At 40.4% G+C, this 27,781-nt stretch overlaps 1 protein-coding gene across 1 annotated transcript in view; it reads left to right on the top strand.

The window, feature by feature from the left end:
* LGR4 (leucine rich repeat containing G protein-coupled receptor 4) overlaps positions 1–27,781 on the top strand; it is a 95,905-nt gene that overhangs the window by 52,129 nt on the left and 15,995 nt on the right. The window contains exons 3-7 of the mRNA XM_033120214.1: positions 16,983–17,054; positions 18,337–18,408; positions 24,703–24,918; positions 25,771–25,842; positions 27,592–27,660. Of these exons, the coding sequence (XP_032976105.1) occupies positions 16,983–17,054; positions 18,337–18,408; positions 24,703–24,918; positions 25,771–25,842; positions 27,592–27,660 (501 nt within the window). The remainder of the gene's footprint in view (positions 1–16,982; positions 17,055–18,336; positions 18,409–24,702; positions 24,919–25,770; positions 25,843–27,591; positions 27,661–27,781) is intronic.

Genomic DNA, 27,781 nt, shown 5'->3' on the forward strand with positions numbered 1-27,781 from the left:
TTGCCACAGGTGGTTATTTAAATTTAGATTTAAAATAATTAACATGAGGGGGCCGGCCCAGTGGCTCAGGTGGTTGGAGCTCCATGCTCCTAACTCCAAAGGCTGCCGGTTCGATTCCCACATGGGCCAGTGGGCTCTCAAGCACAAGGTTGCCAGTTCAACTCGAGTCCCGCAAGGGTTGGTGGGCTCCGCCCCCTGCAACTAAAGATTGAACACGGCACCTTGAGCCGATGAGGTCCTAGATGGCTCAGTTGGTTGGAACGTATCCTCTCAACCACAAGGTTGCCGGTTTGACACCTGCAAGGGATGGTGGGCTGCACCCCCTGCAACTAGCAAGGCAACTGGACCTGGGGCTAAGCTGCGCCCTCCACAACTAAGACTGAAAGGACAACAACTTGAAGCTGAACGGCACCCTCCACAACTAAGATTGAAAGGGCAACAACTTGACTTGGAAAAAAAAGTCCTGGAAATACACACTGTTCCCCAATAAAGTCCTGTTCCCCTTCCCCAATAAAATCTTTTTTAAAAAAAAAGAAAAAGAAAAGTCTTTAAAAAAATAAATAAATAATTAACATGAAAGGAAATTTAAAATCCTGTTCCCATCATGGAACTAGCCATTTTTTAAGTGCCCAGTAGCCACCGGTGGCTAGAGGCTGTTGTATTGAACTTTTCCAATAGTGCAGAAAGTTCAATTGGACAATATAGGAAGAGCTAGAACTAACATTTGATGCAGCAGTGGTGGATGGAGACTGTCATAGAAATGTGTGCAGGGTCAGTGGAAGCCCAAAGCCATATGTTTGCTTAAGACCAGGGTTTGAGAAAGGCTTCCCGGAATAGCTTCAGCTGAGTCTTGAAGGGCATAAGGGAGTTAGGCAGTGTGGGGACAGAGCCAGGAGTGCAGTTTCCAGGCTCTCGGCCTCACGTGGAAAGGTGCTGGCTCAGGTAGTAAATGGCCATCAGCTGTGGCTAGTTGGCCGTCAGCTGTAACCAGTGAGCCATTGGCCACTAATATAAGTGCTATGGCTACACTAGCAAAAAATGGGGGCTAGCAAGAAGACGGTGGCTGGCAAGTGCGGAGTGTGGATTGCGGATTGCAGTTAGCAAGTGAGGTTGGCAGGCAGAGACAAGTGGACAGCGGGTTGCGGATTGTGTGGCTCCTGCTTCCTGTGTCTCCAACCCAGCCTCCAGCGAGAATATAGTGGTGTGACTCCCCTACCTATGGCTCTGTGGGTGTTCCTGTTTGGCCTCACCATGTCCTGCATTCTTATGTGGGGAGCGGGACCAGAGATGCCTCATGAAACCCTGCATGACAATGGGTAATACGGGTGCTCCGGGAAGAACCGGCCATGTGCAAAGACACAGAGGTAGACATGTCAGAAGTATGAGAACATCATAAGAAGTGGTTAGTTATTCCTATTGAAACATAGAGAAATGTGAAATATTAAAAGATAGAGAAATGTCAGGAGATGAGGCCAGATCATGAAGGGGCATTTTAAACTAAGGAGTTTAGACTTTATCCTGAAGGAATTGATGGGATCTGAGGGTGAGTAATAGGGACTATACTAAAGGTATTTGCTCTGAATGATTGGGTGCCATTCTCTGAGACTGAGAACCCAGAGAGCCAAACTGTTTTGTAAAGATAATGATGGTAGATGGCATGCATACAGAGCTGTCCATTCTGTGAAAGTTCATTCTTCTACCTGTGAGGAGAGGAAGCAGTTTTACAAAAGCAGAAGCCAAGCTGAAGAGGGTAAGTTCCTCATTCAAGCTCACGTACCTGGTGTGTAGTTTTGCTGGGACTTGAAGTCAGATCTCCAGAGCCCTGTTCTTTCTGAAACACTATGAATGATGCATATGTATTCTCAGGCAAATACTTCATCCAACTTTTTCAATGAAATGTACTTTATATACTGTTGTTGCCAGTTATTTTATTTTCACATCTGAACTACTTTTGAAAGTTTTATACTTCATAAACATCATAAGCCCCCCTCTCTGGGGATACAAAAACATAGGTTCTGGTTCTAAATTCAATACATACAAAGTCTGAACTCTTTGGACAGTCTCTTGACTTTTGCACCTCAGTTTTCTGCTCTTTAAAATGGGACTCCTCCTGGTAGTATTGTGAAGGGAAAAATGGAATAAATTCTGTAAACGCGCTTTGTGAACATAATGTGCTATGTTCAAATGAGTAAGGTACATTCTACTACTCCTCTTAAACATTGCAGTCTTTCTTTTTCTTGAGTGTTTGGGGGAGAGATTATTTGGGCACTTGTACAGCTACTGCTTAATACGTAAGACGACGATAATTCCATTTGTTTCAAAATATGCTTTGACTTTGGAACTCTTCACAATGCTAAAGTGAAACTTAGGTCTCTGAGTACTAATTCAAGATCACTCCTTGTTTTTGTTTTGTTTTTAACCTATAGGACAATTAATTATAAATGGAGGCATTATTTTATAAAGGAGAATAGGGAGATTCAAATGAAATACAAAGAGTGGGTCAAAACTAAATAGTTTAATTCTATATAAATACTGGCCAGTAGATGTATATATGCGTGTGTGTGTGTGTGTGTGTGTGTGTGTATGTGTATGTGTATAAATTCAGACTTACAAAATGTTGTAGGCGTAAAGAATCTTTGCACACACCATTCACTCAGATTCCCCAAATGTTAACGTTCTTTGTCTCTCTCTCTACACACACATACACACACTGTATAAAATGTAAAATATATGTAGATTTTTTCGAACTATTTGAGTAAATTGCAGTCAAAATGCCCTTTTATCTCTAAATGCTATATTGTTTATTCCAAAAACACAAGGATATTTACTTAAATAATTGCAGTACAGTTGTCAAACTCAGAAAACTAGCATTGATATATATTATCATCTGATCTGTAATTTTTATTCAAGTTTAACAGCTGTTCCACTAATGCTCTTTATAGCAAAAGAAACAACTTTCTGGTTCAGGATACAAACTAGAACCACAAGTTGCATCAGGTTACTGTGTCTTGATAATTTGTTTTCAATTTCTAGAACTTTTTTTATAGTCTCTATCTGAGTTAATGCTTGTAATTAAAATCGGTCAAGTCTGGCAAAGGGAACCTCTTAGGGTGCAATAGACATAAGAATGGCAGCCAACAGTTATTGACAGTTTGTTATGTGCTAAAAATGTAGTACATACCACGTGATTTAATGCTCACAAAGCCCCATCCCTGTGAGGTTCATAGACTTTATTATCACCTCAATTTACAGATAAGGACAGGGAGGCTTTAGAGAGGTGAAAAACTCACTGTGTCATATAATAAGTAGCAGAGCCGCGGTTTGAATCTATGTTGATCTGATTCAAGTCTTCATAATTTCTAAGCTGCAATGTCCTCGAGAGGCACAGGATGGGACGGAAGCTTAAGAGACCATCCCTTTACCTACAGCTTTAAGTATGTTCATAGCTAAACACCATCAAAGGTGATTGGTTGTCTGCTCAACATTTCCTTTAGTCAATTCATTGAATAAACATTGTATTAACAAGGAGTTCTGTGTCAAATGAGATTTTCCTATGTAGCCATAGCATGTATAGATGAGACCGTCAAGGGCCAGGACGGGATGAGTGGCTTGCCCACAGTACCACAGTGAGCGTGTAACGGAGCCAGAATTAGATCTACATAGTGCAGGGCCATTTCCACTATCTCCTATCAGCTTTTATATCTGAGATGTGTAAGTGGTCTCACATATTCTTACCAGGTTGTTTCGAGCTGTTGAAAGTAGCTATTATTCTCTTCTAATACAAGGAGTTTCCTTTGCTTTGAAACTAACGTTTGACTTGCTTAACACTCCTTTGAGGAAGCCTCTCAGATAAGCCCTGTCAACTGCAGTAATTTCCCAGAAAAAGCGAAAGAGTTCCTCATTGCTCCGGTGATATTTGACAGTTAAAAATATTTTATTCTTGGAAGCATTCTCTTGTTCCACTTTATAGCGCTTGGGTAGGAGGGCTTGGTAGCGGAGATCACTGCCCAGACTGACTGGGAAGTATGTAGTGAGCTCACAGAGGAGTATTACTTGTATGATTCAAACATTTTTTATGTCCTTTGGGGGAATTCTCCGATTAGGGAATCTGAGAGTGGGTGAAAGGGTGAAAAGAGAGAAATGGGAAGGAACCTTGTACTAACTGGACCTACTGTGTAGGCCCTCCTAGAGCAAACATGATTTTGTTTTAAGTCACAATAGTCTGTGAGCTATATTAGTTTCCGTTTTGCTAATGAGGACGCTGAGGTGTTCCTGAGAGGTTAAGTTAACTTTTCCAAGGTCACATAGCTTGTTACAGTAATGGACCTGGTTTCAATCCCAGGTCTGACTCTGTTCCTACAGATGTGGAGAGGAGGAAGAAAGACTTATTAGACAATTAATTCAACAAAATTTTGTTTGGTAACACACCATGTTCAATGCTGAATTAAATGGGACTCATGTCTTCACGAGAGATGAACAGTGTACTGGATGGCGTTGCGGGCGTTCAAAGGAGAAGAGAAATAACTGCTAGCAAGACAGATTAAGGAAGACCTCATCAAAGAGGTGGCATTTCCGGAGAGCCTTGAGGAGGGATAGTAGGAGTTATTCATGAGGATCTAAGGAAAAAGGAGCGTTAGCAAAGATACGGAGACAGACTGGGATAGGTAGTCGGGATGATGTGGTGTTTGGTTTGACTGTAATGCTGAATTCCTGAAAAGAAGCTATGGGAAAGAAACTAGAAAGGAGTTTAGGGCTGGACTGAGGGCCTTTCTTGGCGGACTAACAAGGGGTTTCAAGTTTTGAGCGGCTGCTGAAGGTCATCGAGCTAGGAAGTGACTTGATCACACATGACCTCCAATCAGTGTAATCTCATAGCAGAGAGTAGGATGTTTGGAATTGATGGAGGGCAGGGAGACAAATAAAGATGCTCATGGCAGTGGTGCAGGGGGAAATGATGAGAATCTGAACTACGGCAGACGAGAGGCGGGGACAGAGAGGAGGAAGCGCATGCAAAAGATGTTGTGGAAATAAAATCAAGAGGATGTCTCAGCTGGGATGACAGGGTGTCACTGATAACACTTAATTTTAAGATTACGAGGAGTCTGGTGGTGCTTTGACAAAATTAAAGGCAGTACAGAAAGAGAAATTGTTTCAGAAGAGATTACATGCAGTTTTGCATGCACATGTTGACTCTAGGTGGGATATGGGTGGGTGGGATCTGGAAATACAGGTGTAGAGTCGAGAACAGAGTATCATGAGTATAGATTTGGGAGTCTTTTATTTTGAGGTGATTACTGGAAACATTAAATTGAAAAAGCTTGCCAAGGGAGAGAGGGTAGATGAAAAGGGAAGGAGGCCAAAGACAACTCCTTGGGAAACACTTGAATTAGGGTGTGGGAAGAAGACCAAGTGCCAGAGGAGCAGGAGAATTAGGGCAGAACTGTGCCCCAGGAGCTGTGGGAGGAGAGGTTTTTCACAAGAAATGAAGAATCAGCATTCACATACTGGAGAAAGGGGCCCATGGCCAGATACTGAAAAGGCCTGGAATTTAAGTTTTTTAAGAATCATTTCAGTAGGGTTGTGAGAGTGGCTTTGGGGGGAAGAAGTTCATCGAGGAACAGGCATTTGGGGACTGCTAGTAGGTAGTTTCTGGCTTTTGGAGAGTAGATAAAGCTTGGGGTATGTACTGAATTTGACAGGAGTCCATAGGGTTTAAGAGACAGAAACCCAGCTGAAGCATAATAGAGGATTTATTGTTTCATATACAACTAGAAAGTCCAGAGGTGGGGTTGGCTTCAGATGGTACTGGATCTCAGGATTTAAAAATTACAAGAGTTTTCTTCTACTCTCCATTTCTGAACTTCGATTGTCTGTTTTGTATTTTGGCTTCATTCTTTCCTGTTGCAAATAGCTTGTCTCCGTGGAGTGGGAAATACAACCTTTGATAGCCCCAAGCACATCTTTGCATCTTGAGATTCAAAATGGATTCCTCCCTGCTTTCAGCTGAAAAGTCCTATGAGGGTTCTGATTGGCCAGACTCGTCTCGTGTGTCTGTCTATCCTGGAGCCAGTCACTCTACTCGGTTAAGGATGATGTGGCCCAAAATGGGTCATATACTCATCCCCACTAGGACTACGTGGAGTGGAAGTGTTCCTCCCAATGGAAACAGAAGAGGAAAGGAAGACATGCTTGGGAGCAAGAAGTAGTTATCACAGCCCACTAGAATCTAGTGACTAGACATACTGTTAGAAATACTTGTTTAACTGGGTCAATCTGAAATAAACAAAGGATTGCTGAAGAATAGAAAGGTCCCAGTGAAAGTCTAGGTAATTTGAATTTAGAGTAGAACCAAAGGGCTCTGTAACTTTGTCTTATAGTGCTTAGTAGTCTAGAAAAGTAGAGGTGATAGAAGATGTGATGTGCTCAGAATTTGGGTTAGAACAGTCAGGATTTCAAAGGGGACCAGGGGAAATCAAGCAGGAGAACCCAGCAATCCAGGTTAAAGTGTTTGACATGGGATCAGAAAGTGTAGAGAAGCAAATGAAACCACGGTGTGCTGGCTCATTTATTTTCACCAAAGCCAATGATTTGTTCTTTGACTAAAAATAGTAGGGACTACAAGTAAATGAAAACGTATTTGATTTTCTACTAGCATGTATGAATTTTCCAGCAAGGAAATAGGCTAAGTCATTTCTTTCATATTGTTCACTCTAAGTGAAGCCATGCTTATTTGACACAACGTTATATGCTTTAACAGAACCTTTAACTCAGAATTTGTTCATTGTTTCTCCTGTTCACTCCCTATTTGTACTATATGTATACATCAAAGAAGATTATGTTGGAGATACTAGATATATTTGTATTACAGACAAATTGGTTTTTAAGAAAATGATCATAACATTAATGGATACTCAATTTTGAAACTCTGGACTCTTAGAAAGATAGAGAAGAGAGGATCACCTATTATATCATTAGGATCACCTAATAATCACCTATTATCTCACCACTGAGATACCCATGTTTTATATTTTGTTGTATATCTTTCCGGACTTTCCTGAGCATATGCAATTTCTTTTTTAAAATGGAATTTTACTGTATAGATTGTTTATGCTATACTTATCATTTTGCATATTATAATGTTTCAATATTAATAGATCTAGTTTTTACATTCAATTAATGAATATGTAGTATTTCATCATTTGGATTCTTCCCATTCTATGTAACTGATCTCAGACTAATCAAGTGTTTCTTTACTCTGTGTGTCATTATAAGTAGCAATTTTAGAAACTTTTTTTTTTTTTTATAGATTTTATTCGGGAAGGGGAATAGGACTTTATTGGGGAACAGTGTGTACTTCCAGGACTTTTTTTTTCCAAGTCAAGTTGTTGTCCTTTCAATCTTAGTTGTGGAGGGTGCCATTCAGCTTCAAGTTGTTGTCCTTTCAATCTTAGTTGTGGAGGGTGCAGCTCACCGCCAGGTCCAGTTGTCGTTGTTAGTTGCAAGGGAAGCAGCCCACCATCCCTTTTGGGAAACCGGCAACCTTGTGGTTGAGAGGACGCACTCCAACCAACTGAGTCATCCGGGAGCTCAGCGGCAGCTCAGCTCAAGGTGCCGTGTTCAATCTTAGTTGCAGGGTGCGGAGCCCACCATCCCTTGCGGGACTCGAGGAATTGAACTGGCAACCTTGTGGTTGAGAGCCCACTGGCCCATGTGGGAATCGAACCGGCAGCCTTCGGAGATAGGAGCACGGAGCTCTAACCACCTGAGCCACCGGACCGGCCCAGAAACATTCTTATTCTATCTGTGTTTGTGTACTTAATGCACTGTCTTTGTGCTGTTTTTATCAGTTTGATGTGTGATTTTTCTAAAGCCTCATATCAGGATTAGATTTGACTGTATATAATAGATAACTCAAAATAATAGTGGATTAAACTCTCTCTCTCTCTCTCTCTCTCTCTCTCTCTCTCTCTCTCTCTTTCTCTCTCTCTCTCTCTCTCTCTCACACACACACACACACACACACACACACACACAGCTACTGTGTTGCATCGCAAAGTTAGCAGGGAAGTAGGATCTGATACTCTGCAGTTCTTACTATATAGCTACCATTTCAAGATCAAAAAAGAACTGTCTGCTGGAGCTGCAGCCATCATGACCCAGTTCTCAGCAGCAAGAAGGATGAAGGAAGCAAAAAATAAGGGGGTATTTTCCTGTAGCCAGCTTCAAGAACCATCTTAACTATACCATATGATACTTCTGCTTACATCTCATTGGCTAGAACTCATTCATATGGCACACTTAACAGTGGGATCCTGGGAAATATGACCTTTGAGCTGGGCATATTCTTGTCTGGACTAAAATCAGGGTTCTATTACTAGGTAAGGAGGAAGAATGGTTATTAGTTAGGCAATAAAAATGCTTTTGGCTGTTAGTAACTAAACTCAGTTCTGGCTTGAACCAAAGTGGGGGACGGGGGAAGTGGAAGAAGGGAAAAAAAAAAGTTAAAATGGTAAATTAAAAAAAAAAAACACACATCCCAAAACAAGGTGGTAAAATTCTTCTAGAATTGGTTAATGGAGTTGTTAGGCCACCTCAAGAATTCAGGTTCTGTCCGTCTTCCTCACCTGCTGTCCCCAGTAAGGACAGCACCATCTATCTCTGCAGTCCCTCCACATACTGTATTCAGACATGATGACATCCAGAAAGAGAAAAGGGTCCTGCCTTACAGTGTACCCCCATTTAGGAAGAAAGCTACCTTTCCCAGAGACCCTCAGTAGACTTCCTATGACCACATTTAGGGTCGTAGGTCCCTTCCAAACCAGTTACTGGAATGGAATCACTATGATTGGCTAAGACCAGTCGGAATTTACATGGAACTGAGTCATTTGAAGGAGGTGGTATTTGAACAAATCCAGGCTCTCCCAGGAAGATGTGAATGGATATTTGGTAGGAAACCAACAGTGTCTGCCATCATTCCTCTCTGTATTAGTCACATCTTATGCATTTTATTAATATATAGTACACTTGGTGCCCTTTCTGTCGTAGGAAGCCTTCCCTGGTTTTTCTTTTCCGAGTCCCTCTTGCCTTTTCTGTGCTATTCATCTTTTAGTGCTCGACTGAGCGCCTTGTATACTTGTCTCCAACTCCACTGAGTTTTTTTCTAAGGGCAGAGCCTGTCATCACACTTTTCCTATATGGCTTTTGGTGACAGTAACCACATTTTTGAACTTGAAATTGAGGGAGGGGTTAAGACAAAGGATATCTTCTTATTTTTAATTTATTGGTGTCAGAAACCTTATCAAACTGTATGAAAACTAAATTCCACTGAAGTTTTATGTTTAATGAATTATGCTTTAAAAGAAATGAGAAACGTTTTGGGGAAACTCAGTCCTTATTTTGCCATCCCTTTGGTGCTTGGCCTGTAGTAGGTCAATGTTTGTTGGTTGATATTAGCTGTAAAAAAATTTTAAGCTGTAACATGTTTCCTCATATAGGTGGATATTGCATGTGTTTATTGAAAGAGGATAAATGACTCGGTTGTCAGGATAACTGCTTAGAAAATGAAACTGTTGCCAGGGTTTTTATTGATTTATCTATAAAATAAGTCTTCTGTGGGCTGCTAGAAGAGGAAATGGAAGATACAAAGGCCCGTTGCTGCAGGTTTCTTTGGAACTTAAGTTTCTTTGCATTGAATAAGGTAGTATATGGAGTTCTGGATGGCCTGTAAACCAAGTTTCAGCAAGAACGGGCTTATTGTTTGTTAAACATTATTGCTTTAGTTTTCATGGATTTAAGCAGACATATGTAATATATACTATGTATGTATGAAATAATTTTCCTCTTCTCTGTAGACTACTTTAAAAACTGGAGAATTTCCATAATAGGGATTCTTAATACATGCATGTCCATAAGGCACATTCAGTTTCTACATATACATAAAAATTATATGCACATATAAAAGTCGTCCTGGTATATGAGATGATAGGGTAAGTAAAACATTGTTAGTCGATCCAGGAATCTCTGATATCTTGTATCAGATGAGGTTTATTTAACGTTATTAGGAGGAATGTCCAAGGGGCTCTATAAAGGATGCTATGTTGTTAGCCCTCTGTATTCACTCAGAAGATAACCACATCCCTTGGTTCTCTTAAAGTCATTTATAGAAAATAACGTAAGACAACATTGTCCTGTTTCTAGACTTTACATTATTTTATTTTATTTACCTTACATTATCTCTAAGATTTACATTTTTTAGCTCTACTGTAGGACCTTGGGCAAGGCACAGAGAAAACAGGGTAATTTTTGTCATCTGTTTAAGAAAAAAAAGAAAATGGGGCGGGGCGAGGATGATGGTGGTGATTATAAGACTGCCTGGCCTGCTAGCCAGGGTTGTTTTAAGGGCCAAGAGAGGCGGATTATGAAAATAAAAAGTGCTACACAAATGTTAGATTTTTGTTAATATATATTGATACCAAACATCCCTAAATAGGAACCAGTAGACCTCTTGAGGTCTTTGTTTTTCCCAGGAGGCAGCAGAGTTCTGAGCACATAGTAGGGCATTAACATGTGGATAAATATCTGATTAAGGACTTATGGTAGAAGTATATATTATAATGTTTTTTGCTTTTACTTTGAAGGGGTTGTCCAAATTTTGGCTTCTGCTGATTTCCAATTGTATTCAGTAAGAAAATGTCATTCATCACTCCCTGTTAGACGCTTTCCTGTGGCAGTACTTGCCCAGTTCAATTATGAACTGGCGATGCCTTCTCTGAACGCAGTGTCACGGGCTGGGGGTTATGTCTGTTGTACTTTGCATATTACACTGTGTTGTGCTGATCACCTACCTGAGAAAATTGAATGGCATTGCAAGAGAGGCAGCCTGGATAGGTTTGGGTATAATCTGTGGTAGCTTGTATGTGTGGCTTCAGATGGAGATCTGGTGGGTGGCGAAACAGGTGTAGGAAGAAATGGGGAGGAGAGAAGGCATTGCTGAGGGGTCTATAAATGTAAGTCGGAAGGGAAGGTGGTGCTCAAAGTCCTTTTCTGTCGGGACTTGACAACAGCACAGTGCTGGGCCCTCTCAGTCAGTACCTCTGCAAAACGAAGGCGGTCCCATGAATGGATGGGAGGCTGTGGCCGCTCTCTCCTGGTTTGGTCACCTACTCCCCAGCCTCTCCATAGAGTGACAGAGAAATTGCTGTGAGTCAAGCTCTCTGTTGTTTGTATCTGAAGCGAAGCGGCCTGGGCCCTGCTGCCGTCTACTTGGCCCCCGTCTGCTTGCTCCACCCCAGGCTCCTCACAACAGCTGCTGGAAGCTACTGAACCCTCCTCGGCTCTCCCTGCAGCTTGGTCCATATGTCTAGTCAGTGTGTAGTGTAGTCCTTACTCCGATTCTTGGCTAGATTCCAGCCAAATGGCTGCAGTGAAATTTCTGTAACAGACTAGAAGAAACCTAAATCCAGGCATTTTTCAGAGAAATAAACACCAATTAGCTTATTCTGTATTTCAACTAGCCCCTCTTGTTTGTTGAAATGGCTTCCCAATTGGAGAAATCCCAGTCTAATTCCACACACAGATTGCCGTCTGAAATGTGGCCTACGTTCATACACACCATTGACAAGTGTCCATTTAACCGGCACTGTTCCTGCTTCCCCCTCTGGGAGGGATGGCAGATAGAAAAATACCATGTAGCATATACATTCAGAATAAGGATGTAACGGAAAACTCTAGCTTCCCCTGGAAGGAGCCCCTAATGTGAATCCATGGACCTTATGAATAATACATGTACACAAAACTGATTCATAAGGACATTACACACTGAGCTACTTGTATCCTGTTTCCTGGCAGGGGTCCACATCCAGTGGGAGAGCAGAAGTCTAGTGGATTGCCATTTCCGCCTCTTCTACCTTTTTTCGGTCTCTTCTCTCCATCTTTGCTCTCTCTGCTTCTGGCATTGTTGTTGTAACAAGCAGCATAAATGGCATTAGCCGTGAGGGGGCCTGGGTCCCCGTTTGAAGTCCTGCTAGACTTGTGTTAATTCTGTGTGATCGTGTGCATGACCCCAGAGTGTGTTGAGATAATACTGTTGACCAATGGACTGGTGTTCCCATGTTTAAAGTCCACCCTGCTCCCCTCCCCTTAAGAAAATATACTCCCAGAATATGTTAGCAAAGAAAATTGTTGCCATAGCACTTCAAAACCTAGCCAACTAGTTCTTTCCTGTCAGGAGAGTGATGGGGAGGAGAAATGAAACCAGAGGAGAAAACATGCAGAAAAGGGAAGCTGATCAGTAAGCTGCTTCCCCCACTCTTTAAGTAGCAGTGCTGCCGTTTTGGATCCAGAGACTTCTACTGGGACTTAGTTGAGGCATGCCAGCCAATACCAAGTGCCTGCTACGTGTGAAGTCCCAGGCAAGAGTATACAAAACGAATGACCGCGTCCTTGCCTTAAGGGATGTGGAATAAAATTGAAGGAGATGCGACAAGGTCATATAGTACCTAGAGGCAAAATAAGATGCATCCAATGAAGGCGCTTTGTCTAAGATACCTGGGGAATCAAAGGAAGGTGATCTTACAATGGTTTCCTATGGTGGCAGTATCCAGCTTGGATGGTGATGTGAATAAGGTTTTAATTGGCAGAGGCTGGAGTGGGGGTATTTCAGGTGAAAGAAGTGTCATGAGCGCAGAGTCAGAGGTGGAAAAGCAGAGTGTGCTGAATTGCAGATACTACCAGGAACACTGGGGAATAAGGTGGGAAAGGAAGAGAGGATCATGCGGAAGGACTGGCTGATTCAGCAGGGAAAAAAGCCTTTGGGAAAATGCTCCGAGTTGTGCTTTTTAAAATTTAGATCTCAACAGTATTATAATGAAGTATTTTGATGCTGGAATCTTGTGGAAGTTCACGGCAATAATCCAGGAGGGGAAAAAAAAAAAAAAAAAAAGGAGGGCCCAGCCTCAACTGACAACCGGGAGAGTAAAAGAATGGATGGGTTGACACCTTGCAGCCAGGCTCTTTATGGTGTTTGGAGACTGAGAAGTTTCAGGGTGCAGAGGGGGAAGAAGGAAGTGATACCTGGGACCCTGTTCCCTCAGCAAGCAGAAAAGTAGGCCACTTTCACCCTTTTGGTCTTACCTTCCTGATTATTTTTTTTCCTTTAGGGCTTCCCAAAAATTGGAAGAATAGTAAAATTATATAAATATTATCATTTGCCAAATTAGAAAGGTTTTCTGGAGGCAGCCAATAGGTCCTCGTGATGTGAGAAGTCAAGAAAGCTAGATATAGCACTGACAACCTCAGCAAAGACCAGAATGGGAAGTAACTGGTCTTTGCCAGGAGAAGGCCATCGATGAAAGCTCTTCCTGGAGACCAGTCAGCTCTTTTTCCTTGGGAGTTGCTAAAGAACGCAACAGAGAATGCACTGTCCCCCACTTTTGGGCACTTAGGGATCCCTCCTTTGCCCTCCCACTGGTCATCTTTGGCTGTGGGAAGGATGGCACTGTTGGTCAGTTGGAAACGCCTCTATAAAATTGCAGTGCTGAGCTCCCAATGCCATAATCCTCGCACGTGAGCTCTGTCGGCTGGGTGAGAGCTGTCGCAACTCAAACAAGGTTATTAACTTGCCCAAGTCCAGTCTTTTCCACGTCTCTGGGCATTGTTTCCCAATTTCTTGGTGCTATACCAGAGGCATCACAGTGCAGGAGAAAGTGGATACGTTTTGGAGCTAGCCAGGCAAGAACTGGAATGCTGGCTCCTCTGCTTACCAGCTGTGTGACTTAGACCAACTCACCTGACCTCTTCGGGACTCAGAGAAGTGGGACTATTGTCGTGAGATGATTAAAATGGAAAAGAATGTCTGTAAACCACCATCATAGTGCCTAAAGCTACTGTGGGCTCATTAGATAGTAGGTTTTCCCTTCCAGAGGTTTTTGGGACTTTGTCCCTAGCCCTGTTATTTACTCGCTTTGCTCTCTCTGAATCTGAGATTTTGGACATGAAGCATCCCCTGGGTCTGCTCTGAGATACACTGGCTCATAAAACACGCGTAAGGAAAGACGCTTTGGAGGGTGCAGTTGCTGAAGCTGCAGAGCCTTTACCAGGCTGCTGTGTTTATTATTCAGTAACACAGCAGCCTGGTGAACATGGGTAGATGCATTCCTGAGGGCTCTGCCTGGTAGGTTCACTCCAGGAAGAAAGGAAGTAATCAGAATAGTGTGAGGTAGCGTGCGCACCCCCCCCCCCCGTCGCCCCCCGCCCCTTCAGCATTATCAACCACCCACCTCCTCCTAGCAGTGTTGATTTCTCCAGATAGTGGGCTTGCATTCGGGATAAGCCACACGCAGGGAGCTCATTTGGCCATTTCCATTAACGATAAATAGTGGAGAAAGAAAGGATGCTTTTTGAAGTAAGGTTACTGTAGTTTTCCCATGGCTTATAAAGGGGCAGAGATTTGAGGAAAGGAAGCAAATATTTTGGCTCATGTGGTTAAACACTTCTGTTGACAAGTAAAGGTAGTCAGGTTCTCTGCATTTTGCCACTTCCTTTGTTAAATTATAAAATACTCTCTTTCACGAGCTTTTTTGACTGAACTCTCCAAGGAAAGCCCATAGATGTAGGGACGTTGAAAGCTAATATTAGAGACAAAAGAATACGAAAGAACTCTGTAACAGCCTCAGTCTGTTTATAGTGTTTGTTTTTTGGCAGACTTGACATTTTAAGGCTAGTCTTTCAGAGAAGGTGCAGGAACAGTCATAGTCACATGACTACCTGCAGGGGGGCGGGGTTGGGGGTGGGGGAAGGAGGCAACTGCCCCATCTTGTCCTTATGGCACAATTTGATCTTTTAAAGGTGTGACCTTTTAAACACTGCATTAGAGCTGTGAGCATTATTAATTTAATTTAATTTGTGAGCCTGGGGTGGAGAAAGCCCCTTGAGAGGGTGTGTACTAAGCTTGCACTAAGGTAGGCTGTGGGGTGGTAAGGCGTTGGAATGGCGAGCATTTTTGAGGGAGAAATTCGGAGAAATCAGTTTCTTAGTAATAAGTTGCCATGGTGGATGGTAGCAGAAGAGTGAGATGCATGCCCTGTTCTTGGAAGCATTTGTATTTGGCCAACAAGACTAAGTGCGCGTGGAGCAACCAGCAGAAGGTAGCCTGTGACCGAGTGTAATGGACTTCTAAGGAGTCCCACATAAGGCACGTTCCTAAGAACAGAAGTTTTCATGGGAAGTGACACTGGAGTCAGGTACTTACGGGGTGAAGATGAGGAGGTTGTGAGCTGAAGCACTTAAAGATGCAATGGTGAAACTGGCTAGGCTAGAACCAAGAGGATTTGCTGAGGAGAAACATTTTAAAGTGGAAGCACTGAGGAGGTCTTAAAACCATCTTCCTGAAACCCTCATTTTACACGTAGGAGTCTCTAGGAGGTGAAGGCTATGAGCCTGGGTTGTGGGAAGCCTCCAAAGGCAGGCAGTATAGGGCTTAGGTGCTCGGGTGCCTTGTGAGAAGCAAAATTTATGGTGAGAGGGCTTTTTAGGAAGAGTTTAGTTTAGGGGCAGGAATCCCGTGTTACAACTGTGGTGTTGCCCAAAAAATCCAACGTTGTTATCCTTGCTATTACAGAAACTATATACTCGCTTTTGGTTTCTGAATCTTCTGCTTATTCCACTCTTTCGCTCCCCTACCCCCACCCCCACCCAGCACACACACACACACACACACACATCTTCAGTACACATTTCCATGTTGATACTGGGTAAGGATCAAGTATTATCCTTTCCAAGGCTGTTTGCATTTTAACTGGGAGAAAAACTTCAAGAAAAAAATAATGCATCTAAAACATAGCGTTTCAGACCTCTGTGACTTCAAACTTCAGGAAGGGTAAAGGACCCTTCCTGTGTTCCTAAGATCACGGTGTGTAAGAGGAACAGATTGGAAGGACGGGGACACCTGAAGTCTAAGAAGAGGACGTTGTGTGCCTGGCACTTAGTAGGCACTCATATTTAAGAAATTAATATGACTCGGTGACTATGTGATCCCAAGACACGAGGTAGCGAGAGCATTTTTTGAAAAAAATGGACACAAAATCTTGTTGCTTGGGAGAATACTCCTGACAGAACCAGGAAACTGGGACAGTGCTGACTGGAATCATACGGTTGCACAACTGTCCTGTTAAGTCCATACTGGAAAAGCTGTCTTCAGTTCACCAGTTTACAAGTTACTAGTAGAAGCTGCTGTCCTGCGTCTCTTTCTCCTCCTTGAAAGTCCTCTGTTCAACGTTTCCTCCCACTTCTGTGTGCCTGGGGAAAAATGGGAGGAAAAGTAAGGCCCAGTATGAATGGGGTGCTCAGATTTCTTGCAAAAAGACCCAAAGAATCCTTGTCCTTACCTTATTCCATTCTTACTCCCACTTGAATTTATCACTTCAAAATTTCTTTGACATTTCTTCAAAAGAAAAAAATATAGACATATGCCTTTGTTTGTAAAGTTACATTTATGATGACTTTGATTTTTTGCCTCTCTTTAGAAAGGAATATGCTGCCCTGGGTTATGGAGAGATAACAGCTGATTTGCCTCCTGAGGGCATTTCTCCTTGACAGACTGGTTTGCTCTGATCTGAATAAACACTCCTGACTACTGACCAGTAGTCTGTATTTATGAGGCACTTGGAAAAGACCACAAGCTACAGACCATGAATAGAAAACTTAATTTAGTTTAATGTGTTTTGGCTTGCTTGACCTCACCAGAATAAAAATGTGCCTGTTTAAATGATTATATTGGGAGTTTAAAAAAGAATTCTAGAGACATTTATCTCATTGGAAGACTCTTGGGATCACTTTAGCAAAGGTTTAAGACCATGTTTAATGTCAGATAGACTTGATAAATGTTTAACATAGAGCTTTAATTGCAGATTAGGTTATTGTAAGTTCTGAATTTTAAGAGTCTGAATTATGATTTTTCTTTTCCTCTTGCTACTTTTTTCCCCTAGACGATTGGCTGGCAACGACCTTTCTTTTATCCACCCAAAGGCCTTGTCTGGGTTGAAAGAACTCAAAGTTCTGTAAGTAATGCAATTTTAGAATTTCACAGCTGGCTGTGTATTTTCTTTCTGCATAGTCAACATGCTTGGAGCTAGGTTAAGCAGTTTCTTTTAGTTCAGGATTAAAAGATTTAAGGAGTGGCCAAAGGGGAGTGTGGGAGGCTAGAGGTTGATTTAGGCAATCTTGGGTCTAGATAACAGAAGTTAATATCTAAATAACAGGTTTTCTGACCCCTAGTGCACTATAGTTGGATGTTAGGCTTTTTGTGTGGCTAATGCATGGAATCAAAATCATATCTAAGCTCCTGGTAGGGCTTTGTTTATACTGATTTTATAGCTATGAGAACTCTGAATTAGCTGACCCTAAAGGGAAAAAAAGCTTACAAGAGCTCCAAATGTTAAAATCATTTCAGAGCCGGAGGAAATTGAAGTGCCTGTGATTTTTATATAGTCTGTGAGGGATCAGGATATAAATTCCTGGCAGTGGTCAGGAGTGTGGAGTGCAGTGGATTGGGGGACAGGTGAACTGGCTGCCAGCCCCACTTCTGCCACGACCTGGCTGGGTAACCGCCTGCAAGTCACTCGACCTCACGGGTTCAGTGAGCTAGATGGGTCCTTACCACTCCATTCTGTGGTTATGATTCATGTCAGGCCGTTACTGTATTAATGTGACTAGGAATGGTTTAGGCAAAAACTATAAGGACTTCATTTTCAGTACTGATCTATCTGTGTCTGCAAGCTCCAGCCCTAACTAACTAGTATTAGATAACTAACGCTCGGTTTCTGCCTGGGCCCTGCGTTCACTCAGGACACGGCTGTTGCCCCCTAAGTGCTCAGGGTCTCCTATCCTCTTAGCAGAATTGACTTTACCTAATGTCCACGTTTCTGGCTTCTGCTTTATTCCAATTTGGAAAGGCCTTACGGATTCCAGGGGCTTTGCTGTTATTCGTCCCAGTTAACTTGTTATAGCTCCTGGTTAACATGAACAGTACTACCTAGGGTTGATGAATTAGGTCCCCTTAATTAGGGTACCTTAATTCCTGAGAGTAAAATGCCCTTGCCCCTGGAGGTATAGATCATCCAGCAGGTCTGAGTTAGGAGACGGCTTGGATTTCATTTCTGGCTTTAGGACAATTGCGTCTTGCTTTTCTGCAGTTCTTTTGTCTTGGGTGCTTTCCACCTTGACCCCTCCCCTTCCCTGTCATTGGAAATGTTGTTGTTTTGGAAAGAAATGACTCTGAATTCTTCTAAGAAAAAATGGTAACAATTGCTTGTTATTCACTAACCAAAAATTTCCTTCCAGAACCCTCCAAAACAATCAACTGAAAACAGTACCCAGTGAAGCCATTCGAGGACTGAGTGCTTTGCAGTCTTTGTAAGTAACTTTTTGGGTTTCTGCATTCTTGAATCATTAGGAGACTATCTGGCTGCTGAATGTGGAATTTCAGGGAAAGGAGAGATTTGTCCTCTCATCTGGGATAACAATAGGTCTGGCCAGTTACTGTTATTGAAATGTCCATTGGCGAGGGAGAAAGGTCTATCTTGTCTCAAGGGTGGGAGACAGGTACACGTGTGCACTACTGGGTCTGTGTCCACGAGCTTGTAGGGAGCAGGTGATCATCACCTCTATGGAGCCTGGTATGTGTGTGCAGAATTTCCTATGTCTTGTGCCATGACAGTCAAGAAACAGCCACAAAGAGGATTCTGTTTCAGGTGGTAATGATAATCCGAACGGATTGATTATGTTCCTGATCTGTGGACATTGAACATACCCTGCGGGCAGTACTTTATTACCTGTGCTGCCTTCTTCCCAGGTTTTTCTTTTTGAGGAAAGTTTGGTTTTATGTGGAGTGCTCAAGATTTCAACTCTTGGTTTTTACCGTGTTCCGCCGCTAATTTCAAAAGGCTTTTCATATAGCACTTCACTTTGTCCTTTCCTGCATTCTTTCCCATGTTTGCGTGTGCGTGTATGGATGTGAACCTAGAGAACGGAGATCGTTGCTGCCGTGGTTTGGCTGTGCACACCCACCCTCCCCTTCTAGTGGGTGGACCAGGTGAGCTGCAGTGTTATCACAGGGACCCTGCAAATTCTAAGGAGATTTTGAAGAAACAACTGTTTTTATATTACATAAACACGTATTTGTTAACGACTAGAATACATGTTACAGATTACTAGTGTTCCGGTGTACACCTTTAGGTGTCTCCATCAGTGGGGTAGAAGATCAAGTCCCTCTGCCTTTGGGGGCATGTTCAAGGAAAAGGGTGAGAAGCACTGAACTGAATGACGCGTGTGGTTGTTATAATTCGACTTTTGCCAAGAATAAGTACAGCCCCGTGCATATTTATCTGTCACAATGTTTGCATCACTCTCAAACACAAATTCCGACGGGCTTAGATTTATTAGAATTCTCAAACAGGCCTATTTGGTTTTGAATCCCCACCTTGCTAGTTACTGGCTGTGCGATGTTGGGCAAGCTGTTTAAAATTCTTCATACAGTAGTTTGCTCATTACTTGTCCTGTACTTTAATGCACAAAAAGGACATATGACAATGTCTGACATCTAGTAAGAGCTTAATAGACGTTTGTGGGATCCATTAATATTAATGATGATGATACATTTTATTAGTTTTTCCCTTTCATTACTAGTTTACCCAATTTGCATAACTAGGGGAAGGGAATGTCTTTGAAAGTAATGGAAAAAATATTAAATATTTGAAATAACTGTCCGTATAAGCTTTTGTAGGAAATGCATGTGATGCAGAAGACTCAGGTGAAAATGATCAAGCTGCTTGTCTCCTCCGCTTGCTAATACAAAACCATTTTTAACTTCACCCAAAACATATCTTTAGATGTCGTAAATTATAGATTACCTTTTGATTTTTAGATTAGCTATTCTAGTTAATAGGAAATGAATGTGAAAATAAAAATATGTATTAATAAAGCATATATTCGGCTGTAAAGGTCAAACTTTATAATATATCTGATGTCATAAAAAAAGGAGTGTCCAGGGTGTTGGCCATTGACTATCTAGATTAAATATAAGTTTAAGGTAGAAATATCTATTAAGTAGTTCACCAAAATACCAAGTCATGGAGTATAAGGATTTGTTATTCACCATGGTGAATCGAGTAGATTCTAAGTAGACTCTCAGTGAACTGATTGGAATGAACTCCTTTACAGAACTGTGACTTTGCTGCCCCAACACCCTTTCTAACCTTGGACAGATGTACAGAGAGTGAACATTCTTTCCTCCCTCAGATCTGAACTCGTTAGACAACCTGAATTCATTAGACATTTTACGTAGTTCGTTTTCTTTTGCTTCTTCAGAATTCATTTTATGCCAGGACCTTCTTCCATAATTGTTCTCATTTCCCAAGGCTTATTGATCAAAATATTCATTTTGTCTAGTTAGAAGGCTGAAAAGGAGAAGACTAATATCTTCGAACTTTAGAACAGAAAAATTACCAAGAAAACATGTAATTAGTTTCTTTCTAATCTGTGTTCAATAAGTATGTTAAAGTGCACATGACATTTATTGGCAATTTAGATGATTTACAGTTTTTAACAGACGTTTCTGTGAAAATGGTGTCTCCCTCTAAAATACTGTTGGAAACAACACACTGTGCTCATCACGTACTGAGTGAGTTGCATAGTTCAAATTATATCCAAAATCAAGATTGGGGGTGGGGATGAGGAGAGAAGTCAAAACATTTTTTAAAAAAATTTTTTAAAGGCATTGGGATGTTTTTACGTGTATGAGAAACACAAGGAGCTATGTGTCAGGCCTATTTTATTTGAGAAGGAAATGTTCATTGGTTTGTTGGCATAGTGGGTGTAGTGGTCAAGTTAGATACAATTGAAATTCTGTCATGGTGTAAAACAGTCTTATCAGCACTTGAGTCAGTTTGCAAATCTGATCTTCAGACCTGAATTACATGAAAGATTTCCTTGTGGTTTTGAAGTAGTGCTTAAAAGGAGCAAAGTTCATTAGGGGTTGAAATTGACCAGAAGTGGTTTGATGCAAGTGAGTGATGATAACTATAAAATCTCAAAGTGAGTTGTTGGTATTCATAAAAAGGTAGCATACCAGCCTCCCACAAATCATAAAAATGGCTAACACATTTCCTGAGCAGGATATTAAAATGACAGGTCAGAATTTGCTCCACTAGATTTTTTTCTTCTTCTTTATATTAGCTCACACTTGTATTGAATATGAAAGAATTTCAAAGACTTAAATTTTCTAGGTTTTTCCACAATAGCAGAATTGCTTACCTATTTTAAACTAGAAACTGGTAACAAAATATAATACTATAATATTTCCATTATGGGTAAGTTAAAAGTAGAGAAAAAAAGGGAGAGCTTTTGATTACACAGAATAGGTGTTTGTTGGTAGCATATGTAGACATTCATCAATAAATACCTGCATATATTAATGGAATTATCTGGTAATAATAACTTCCTTTAAGGCAAGACATAAAAAAGTATGTGAGTCTCAGTAAGATGTAAAAAGGATTTTGAGAATAGGGAATAGATGCATATTTTAAAGACAAATAGTAAAGGGAATTAGGTGTTAACCTTTTAACCACTAAAATGCACTTAAATAAAATAATAGTTGTGTAGAGTTTAAATGGTAGAATACCTTACCCAAGCCCATACCATCTCCTATTTTGTGAGGTATCTGATGCCATTTACTGCATTTGCTAAATGAATCAATTATAGTACTTTCTTTGTCTATTAGGATGAATATTAATAATGTAGGTCACTGATACAAAGCCCTAGCTCTAAGACAGGTTCTCTGTGACACATTAATCTCAGTGTGAGTGCAACCCTTTATATTGATGGGTGTGCCACCAACACCCACATGTGAATTGAGGTATAAGGATTAACCATTGGAGTCACCACAAATCCTTTTTCTCATTTAACTTCTTATTTCAGGGTTCCATTTTCCCAAAGTTCCTCCTTTTGATCTCTCATGTGTGACTTTACATTTGGGGACATTTTTAGTACAGAGGAAATTGTGTCTGTGCATTTATTGGTTTTAGTTTGCCTAGAAGAGAGTTAGTTTCATTACGCTCTTAGCTCCAAACTCACCTTGATGTAAGTTCAGGCTATCCCTTTTCTTTGATGGCAGATGGCACAGAATTCTGTAGGAGCATAAAAGGTGTGTATAGTAATACTGGATTTAGGTTAAAAAGGTACTGACCACTTTCCTAATTAGGGTATTTACCACATCTCAGTGAAACATTTCAGTGGGGATTTCTGTGTGCATGTGAGGGGACATCGCTCATAATTTTGTTGAATATGAACTTACTTTTGTACATTATCATCAGTATGATAACATAAGCAATTTTAACTTTTAAACTGCTCTAGCATTGAGAAACCAGACAGGGACTTTACTTTGTACTTAGAATACAGTCCAAACCCCTTACCTGGCCTACAGGGTCCACATAATCTGGTCCCTGTTTGCATTCCCCTCTGTGTCTCTGTCAGCCTTCCCCACCCTCCCGTGTACTAATCACTGACTTTCTGGGAGATGCTGAGACCACACCGAGCCAGTTTCTGCCACTGAATCTGGCCTGGGTATTTCTTTGGACTCTAACACTCCTTGCCCAGCTCCCTCTGCCACTTGCTCTTACTCTCTCTTGCTCCTTCTCTGGATCTCACTTTAGATAGCAACTTCTTGGAGATGTTTTTCCTGATCAGTGTATTTTAAATAGCTACCCTGACTCTTAACTTCTATTCCTCTTTATCTCAGGACCCTATGCACTTCATAGCATTTTTCAAGGACTCTATAATCATTTGTAAAGGTGTTTATCATATTGTGTATCACCACCACTAGAATGTCAATCTCCTGAGGACAGGCCTCACCATTTTATCTGTTGTGCCTGACAAGAGGTTCCATATAGATGTGTTGAATGAATTGCAGATAATTAAATTAGCTGCAAGTAGAATTTAATTGTACTATTTAGTTACATTATATGTTTAATTGTGTGATAATATGTTCAATGTCTCTCTAAGTGGAAGTTCCTTGAGATTGTGAAGTGTTTGTGTGTGTGTGTCTGTGTGTGTATGTGTGTACGTGCACGCGCACACTCTCCTATCTCCTCATGCCACCGAATCTGCTAGCTAAGCAGCTCCGTAGCCCGGACTTTGCAAGTCTGTACTGTAAAGGATGCCTGTCTCTTCTCAGGGGTAGATTCGAGAGAGCCCAAGGAATAAACAAGCCTAAAAAAGTTTGTTTCTAAGTGGCTTCTTGGGCAACAACTGCTCAGTTTCCGAGCGCTCCCATTTTTAGTGCCCTTTCAGTTGGTTATCTCAACTTTAGCTAAAAGAAAACTTCCATCAGATTCTCACCATGACCAAGGGTCTTCAACCCTTGCTAATCTGCCTCTGGGCGGGAGGCTGCTCCTGGGACTGGGGAGGTTAGCTGAGTTTTGTCTGGAGGGTAAAGAAAGGGGCAATGATGGCAGAATCTGAAGTCGGAGCAGCATAAAGAAATGGGAGGCACAAAAAGAATTTCCTGAACTTGAAACCTGTCAAACTCAATTTCTTTAAAAATATGCTGTCATTTTGACTTTTCACCAGTGGATTTGTTGTTGTTGTTGTTGTTATTGTTCCCTAATTTTCACCCAGAGGTCCAAGTCTGTCAGGTGTGAATTGAAGTAATGAAGATACGTCAACAAGGGGTTTTTGAAGAAAGTTGTGACCTGCCTGGCGCATACTATCCTTTATCATATAAATATCAGATTGTCTTTGTGTTGGAAAAGCTATTAGTCCAACAATTAGGCCTGGTTGTGCCAACAATAACAGCACTTAGAACTTAGTTTTTCATATTTTCAGAAGGGGACTTAATTTTAAGTATGAGTAATCCTATTAGTGAGGTGTCCTTAATTAAAAAAAATTTGGAAAAATTAAAGAAGCTTGAAAGCCACAATAACACTGATCAGAGAAACTGTTTAACTTTTTCTATGGACAGTTGGCCTGTTCTTAATAACTGTTAATTTTGACAAACTAATTTTTTAAAAAGCACTTAGTGCTAAGAGAAGAGAGAATGTTGCTTTGCCACTACATGACAACTACATTTTCAACTTGGCTGGTGGTAATAAGGATTGTTAATAATCTATTGAAATGGTTTGTTGCTGTAAAAAAGATTTTAAAAATATTTTCTTATTTTTTCCCTTGGGTTCCAGGTCAGAATAGCAATTAAATTTAACATCAAATATTAGATATTAAATAATGTAAAATTGTCAGTAGAGTAGCTTTAGCTCAGTTTAGTGTCTTGTTTTTCTGTATTTTCGATAAATATATTCTATTTCTTTTTTAGACATAAAACATAAAATTCCAGCTTGAGCTTTGTGAGGGTTTTCTTTCTTTCAACATCTTTCTGCTCTAAAGTTACTTTAAGCCAAAGATTCTTGAAGGATTCAGATTTAGATTCATTCCTTTGTTATGAAGGAAAGGAAAGAACTGCCTTCCATACCCTGGTTTGGAAAAGTTGTTAGATTTTTTTTATGAGAACTTGTAGTGAAATTAAAGCTATCAGGATGTTACAGCCCTGGTCATGTTTATAACTCCTTTTTGCTTTGAAAACTTGGAGAGTTGTGTGACTTGGATTGACTCATTCTGCTAGAATTTGTTATTGAGCGTGGTTGTTTCTGTCTCTGTCAGGCGTTTAGATGCCAACCACATTACCTCAGTCCCCGAGGACAGTTTCGAGGGGCTTGCTCAGTTACGACATCTGTGGCTGGATGACAACAGCCTGACAGAGGTGCCTGTGCATCCCCTCAGCAACCTGCCCACTCTGCAGGCGTTGACCTTGGCTCTCAACAAAATCTCCAGCATCCCCGACTTTGCATTTAACAACCTGTCAAGCCTGGTGGTCCTGTAAGTATCCTCCCCTTCTACTAGCATATATTTGTGTTGACTTGGGGACAAAAACGGGTTTCTGGTGACAAACTATTATGAAAATACCTCACTGATGATGCTTCATGAAAAGCTAGGATTTGAGGGAGCTGCCTCTTTTAGAAAATGAAATGCGATGACTTTTAAAAGCACAAAATAGGATAATTTAAAAAATTAATCTCTGATGATAACTGTTGAATCTCTTTAAAATATGTGGCCATTTGTAACCATGAGAAGAAATTGGGTCATTTAGCAAATGCTTGTTACAGCTTTTGCTTGTGTATCAGCAGTGTATCCAATGTTAAAAGAAACAGAATCATTTTGAGATGCTCACAGAAAAGTTTTAGTGATATTTTATGTGTTTAACAACTTGTCTATTCAAGGAGTATATGATTTTTGGTGTTTCTAATCTTTGAAAACTTGGACATAATAAAATGGCTTTTCTAAATTTCAAATCTGTTGCTGATTCTCCATGTACACTGACTTCCCAGGTCATTTCCCCTCCTTCCGCATATGAGAACTCATCCGAGTTTCACTTCGTATAAGTAAAAGCTCATCAAAACTTGTTTTGATAAGGGCGAATAAAAAGGAAACTTTACTATGTGTACCCTCTTTCCACTAGAGATATTTTCCTTCTTCACTGGTATTCTGTCCAGTGAATCTGTCTGTAAAGGGTATATGAAGACGTAACTACCCCGTGCTCTTTGTTTTCCATTAGTCAAGTGTTGAAATGTTGAACTGCACCATAGCTTTAAGCCATACCAATTTAGATGTATGAAACATAACAGTTGCTATTGGGTGATGTAAAAATCATTTTGATGCTTTTTTCCATAGGCATCTTCATAACAATAAAATTAAAAGCCTGGGTCGACACTGTTTTGATGGACTAGACAACCTGGAGACCTTGTAAGTTTATTCATGTTTTGGATGATCACGTTGTGATGTTGATGGTGTAGTTTTGTATTTCATTGCAGGAAAAGGAAAAAAATAATGGTCTTGAGTTCAGTTCATTATTAATGTGCTTTAATGACTAAATTTTGCTATCAAATAACACAGTTATGTCTACCAATCTAAGTTTATGGTTAAAAATGGCACACAAGTTTGAACTTGAGATTGCTTTCAAAAGTATACACATAAAAAGCAGCTTAATTTGCCAACCTGTATACATTTTCAAAAATTTTGGTTTTGTTGGAATGAATGATACACAGTTAACTTTTGAACTTTATGAAGTTAATTCTGGAAAAAAAAATTTTTTTTCCCCATGATTTAAATTGCCTTGCTAAATTGTTAACAGTGGGTTTGAATACTGTGTTTGTTTTCATATTGCTAAATGAAGTTTTTCATTTTGCTTAGGATATTTTTGTTGTTTCTGCTAGTTAAAGTATTTTGGAATTCTGCGTGTTTCAATTGTACATTGCACCAGTGTATGAACAAAAGACATTGTGCAGCTATGTGTACTCGAGAGTAGGATCTTTAGTTTTGTTGTTTTAGTTTATATTAGTTGCCTTTATTCCAAGACATAATATTTGCCTTTGTGGTAGTAAATGATTCAGAGACTGTCCCAATTAGATGGACGAGTAACATCTGATTGAAATGCTTATGGTTTGTAATATTTTGTTTTACTGACTTTTCTGGTTAACTGTCAGTTACTGAGAAGACTGAAAATCTTCTAGTACTCTGTGAACCCACTTTTCTGTCTAAACAACTAAAAGATGGTTAACATCAGTGGATATTTGAAAGTTGAAATTCTTAAAGAAGATGGTTCCAAACTCAGTTCTTTTTTTCTAAGTATGTAAATACCAGTATAACAGGAGACCTGAATGGGTCTTCTGATCCTAGACCATGTATACTATTCCAATTATATTAAAATTAAACCTCTTCTTCCTGGTGAAATTTTTATCAGCCACTTTTCTTTCTATGTAGAACAGGAGAACAAAATAGGTGTCTCAGGAGCTGAGCATTTGAACTTGTTTTACTCTCATTCTGAAATCAACCATGCTGATCATGTGCAAACATGCTTTTTAGGTTAAAAGAATTAAAATTTAAACATACTCAGAATTAAGACTTTTTAGTACAGATCTCTGGTTTTTCTCTCTCCTAATGACTGACTGTTAACAATTTCTACAGTTCATAACATATTTATTAGAGGACAATAATTGTGTGAACCCATCCTGGTCCTTCTCCTTATTCAAATCTATCTCTGGTCATTCTGCTGATGGTAGGACTGAGGTTTGCTGCCCCGATGCCAGAATTTCAGGAAGCCACTCAAAACCCCAAATGGAAACCTCTGTTGCAGGCTATTGTCACTTATAAATGGATATTCAGTAAATTCAATTTTATGGTAAATTTCCTGAGAAATGCCATTCAGGTGATTTGTTTACTTAATGTACCAGTAATATGTGATTCTGAGAGTTCTTTGAACTTTTAAAATTAACATCATAGGAGAATTATGATTTTTTTTTCCCATTCGGTATTCTAAGATAAGGTGTAAATTCAATTAAAGTCCTACAGGGTTCTGAATGGTAATATAGTTGGTAAAGAAAGATTACCATCCAGAGGATGAGGTTTTTAAAAAAATAGTTTGTATCAAAATGCCTTACAAATTGAGACCACTCTTCAATATTCTTACATAGTTTCCCCATTTTTTTTTCCTAGGGACTTGAATTATAATAACTTGGGGGAATTTCCTCAGGCTATTAAAGCCCTTCCAAGCCTAAAAGAGCTGTGAGTATTGTTTTCCTCTATTTATGCTTTAAAATCCCTAGAATTCCTCACTTAATGTTGCAACAATCAGATTTTTAGAACATCTTTGTTCCATTACATGTACCACAAAACACAACACATG

This window comes from Rhinolophus ferrumequinum, chromosome 11 (genome assembly GCF_004115265.2).
Source record: "Rhinolophus ferrumequinum isolate MPI-CBG mRhiFer1 chromosome 11, mRhiFer1_v1.p, whole genome shotgun sequence".
Taxonomy (NCBI): Eukaryota; Metazoa; Chordata; class Mammalia; order Chiroptera; family Rhinolophidae; genus Rhinolophus; species Rhinolophus ferrumequinum.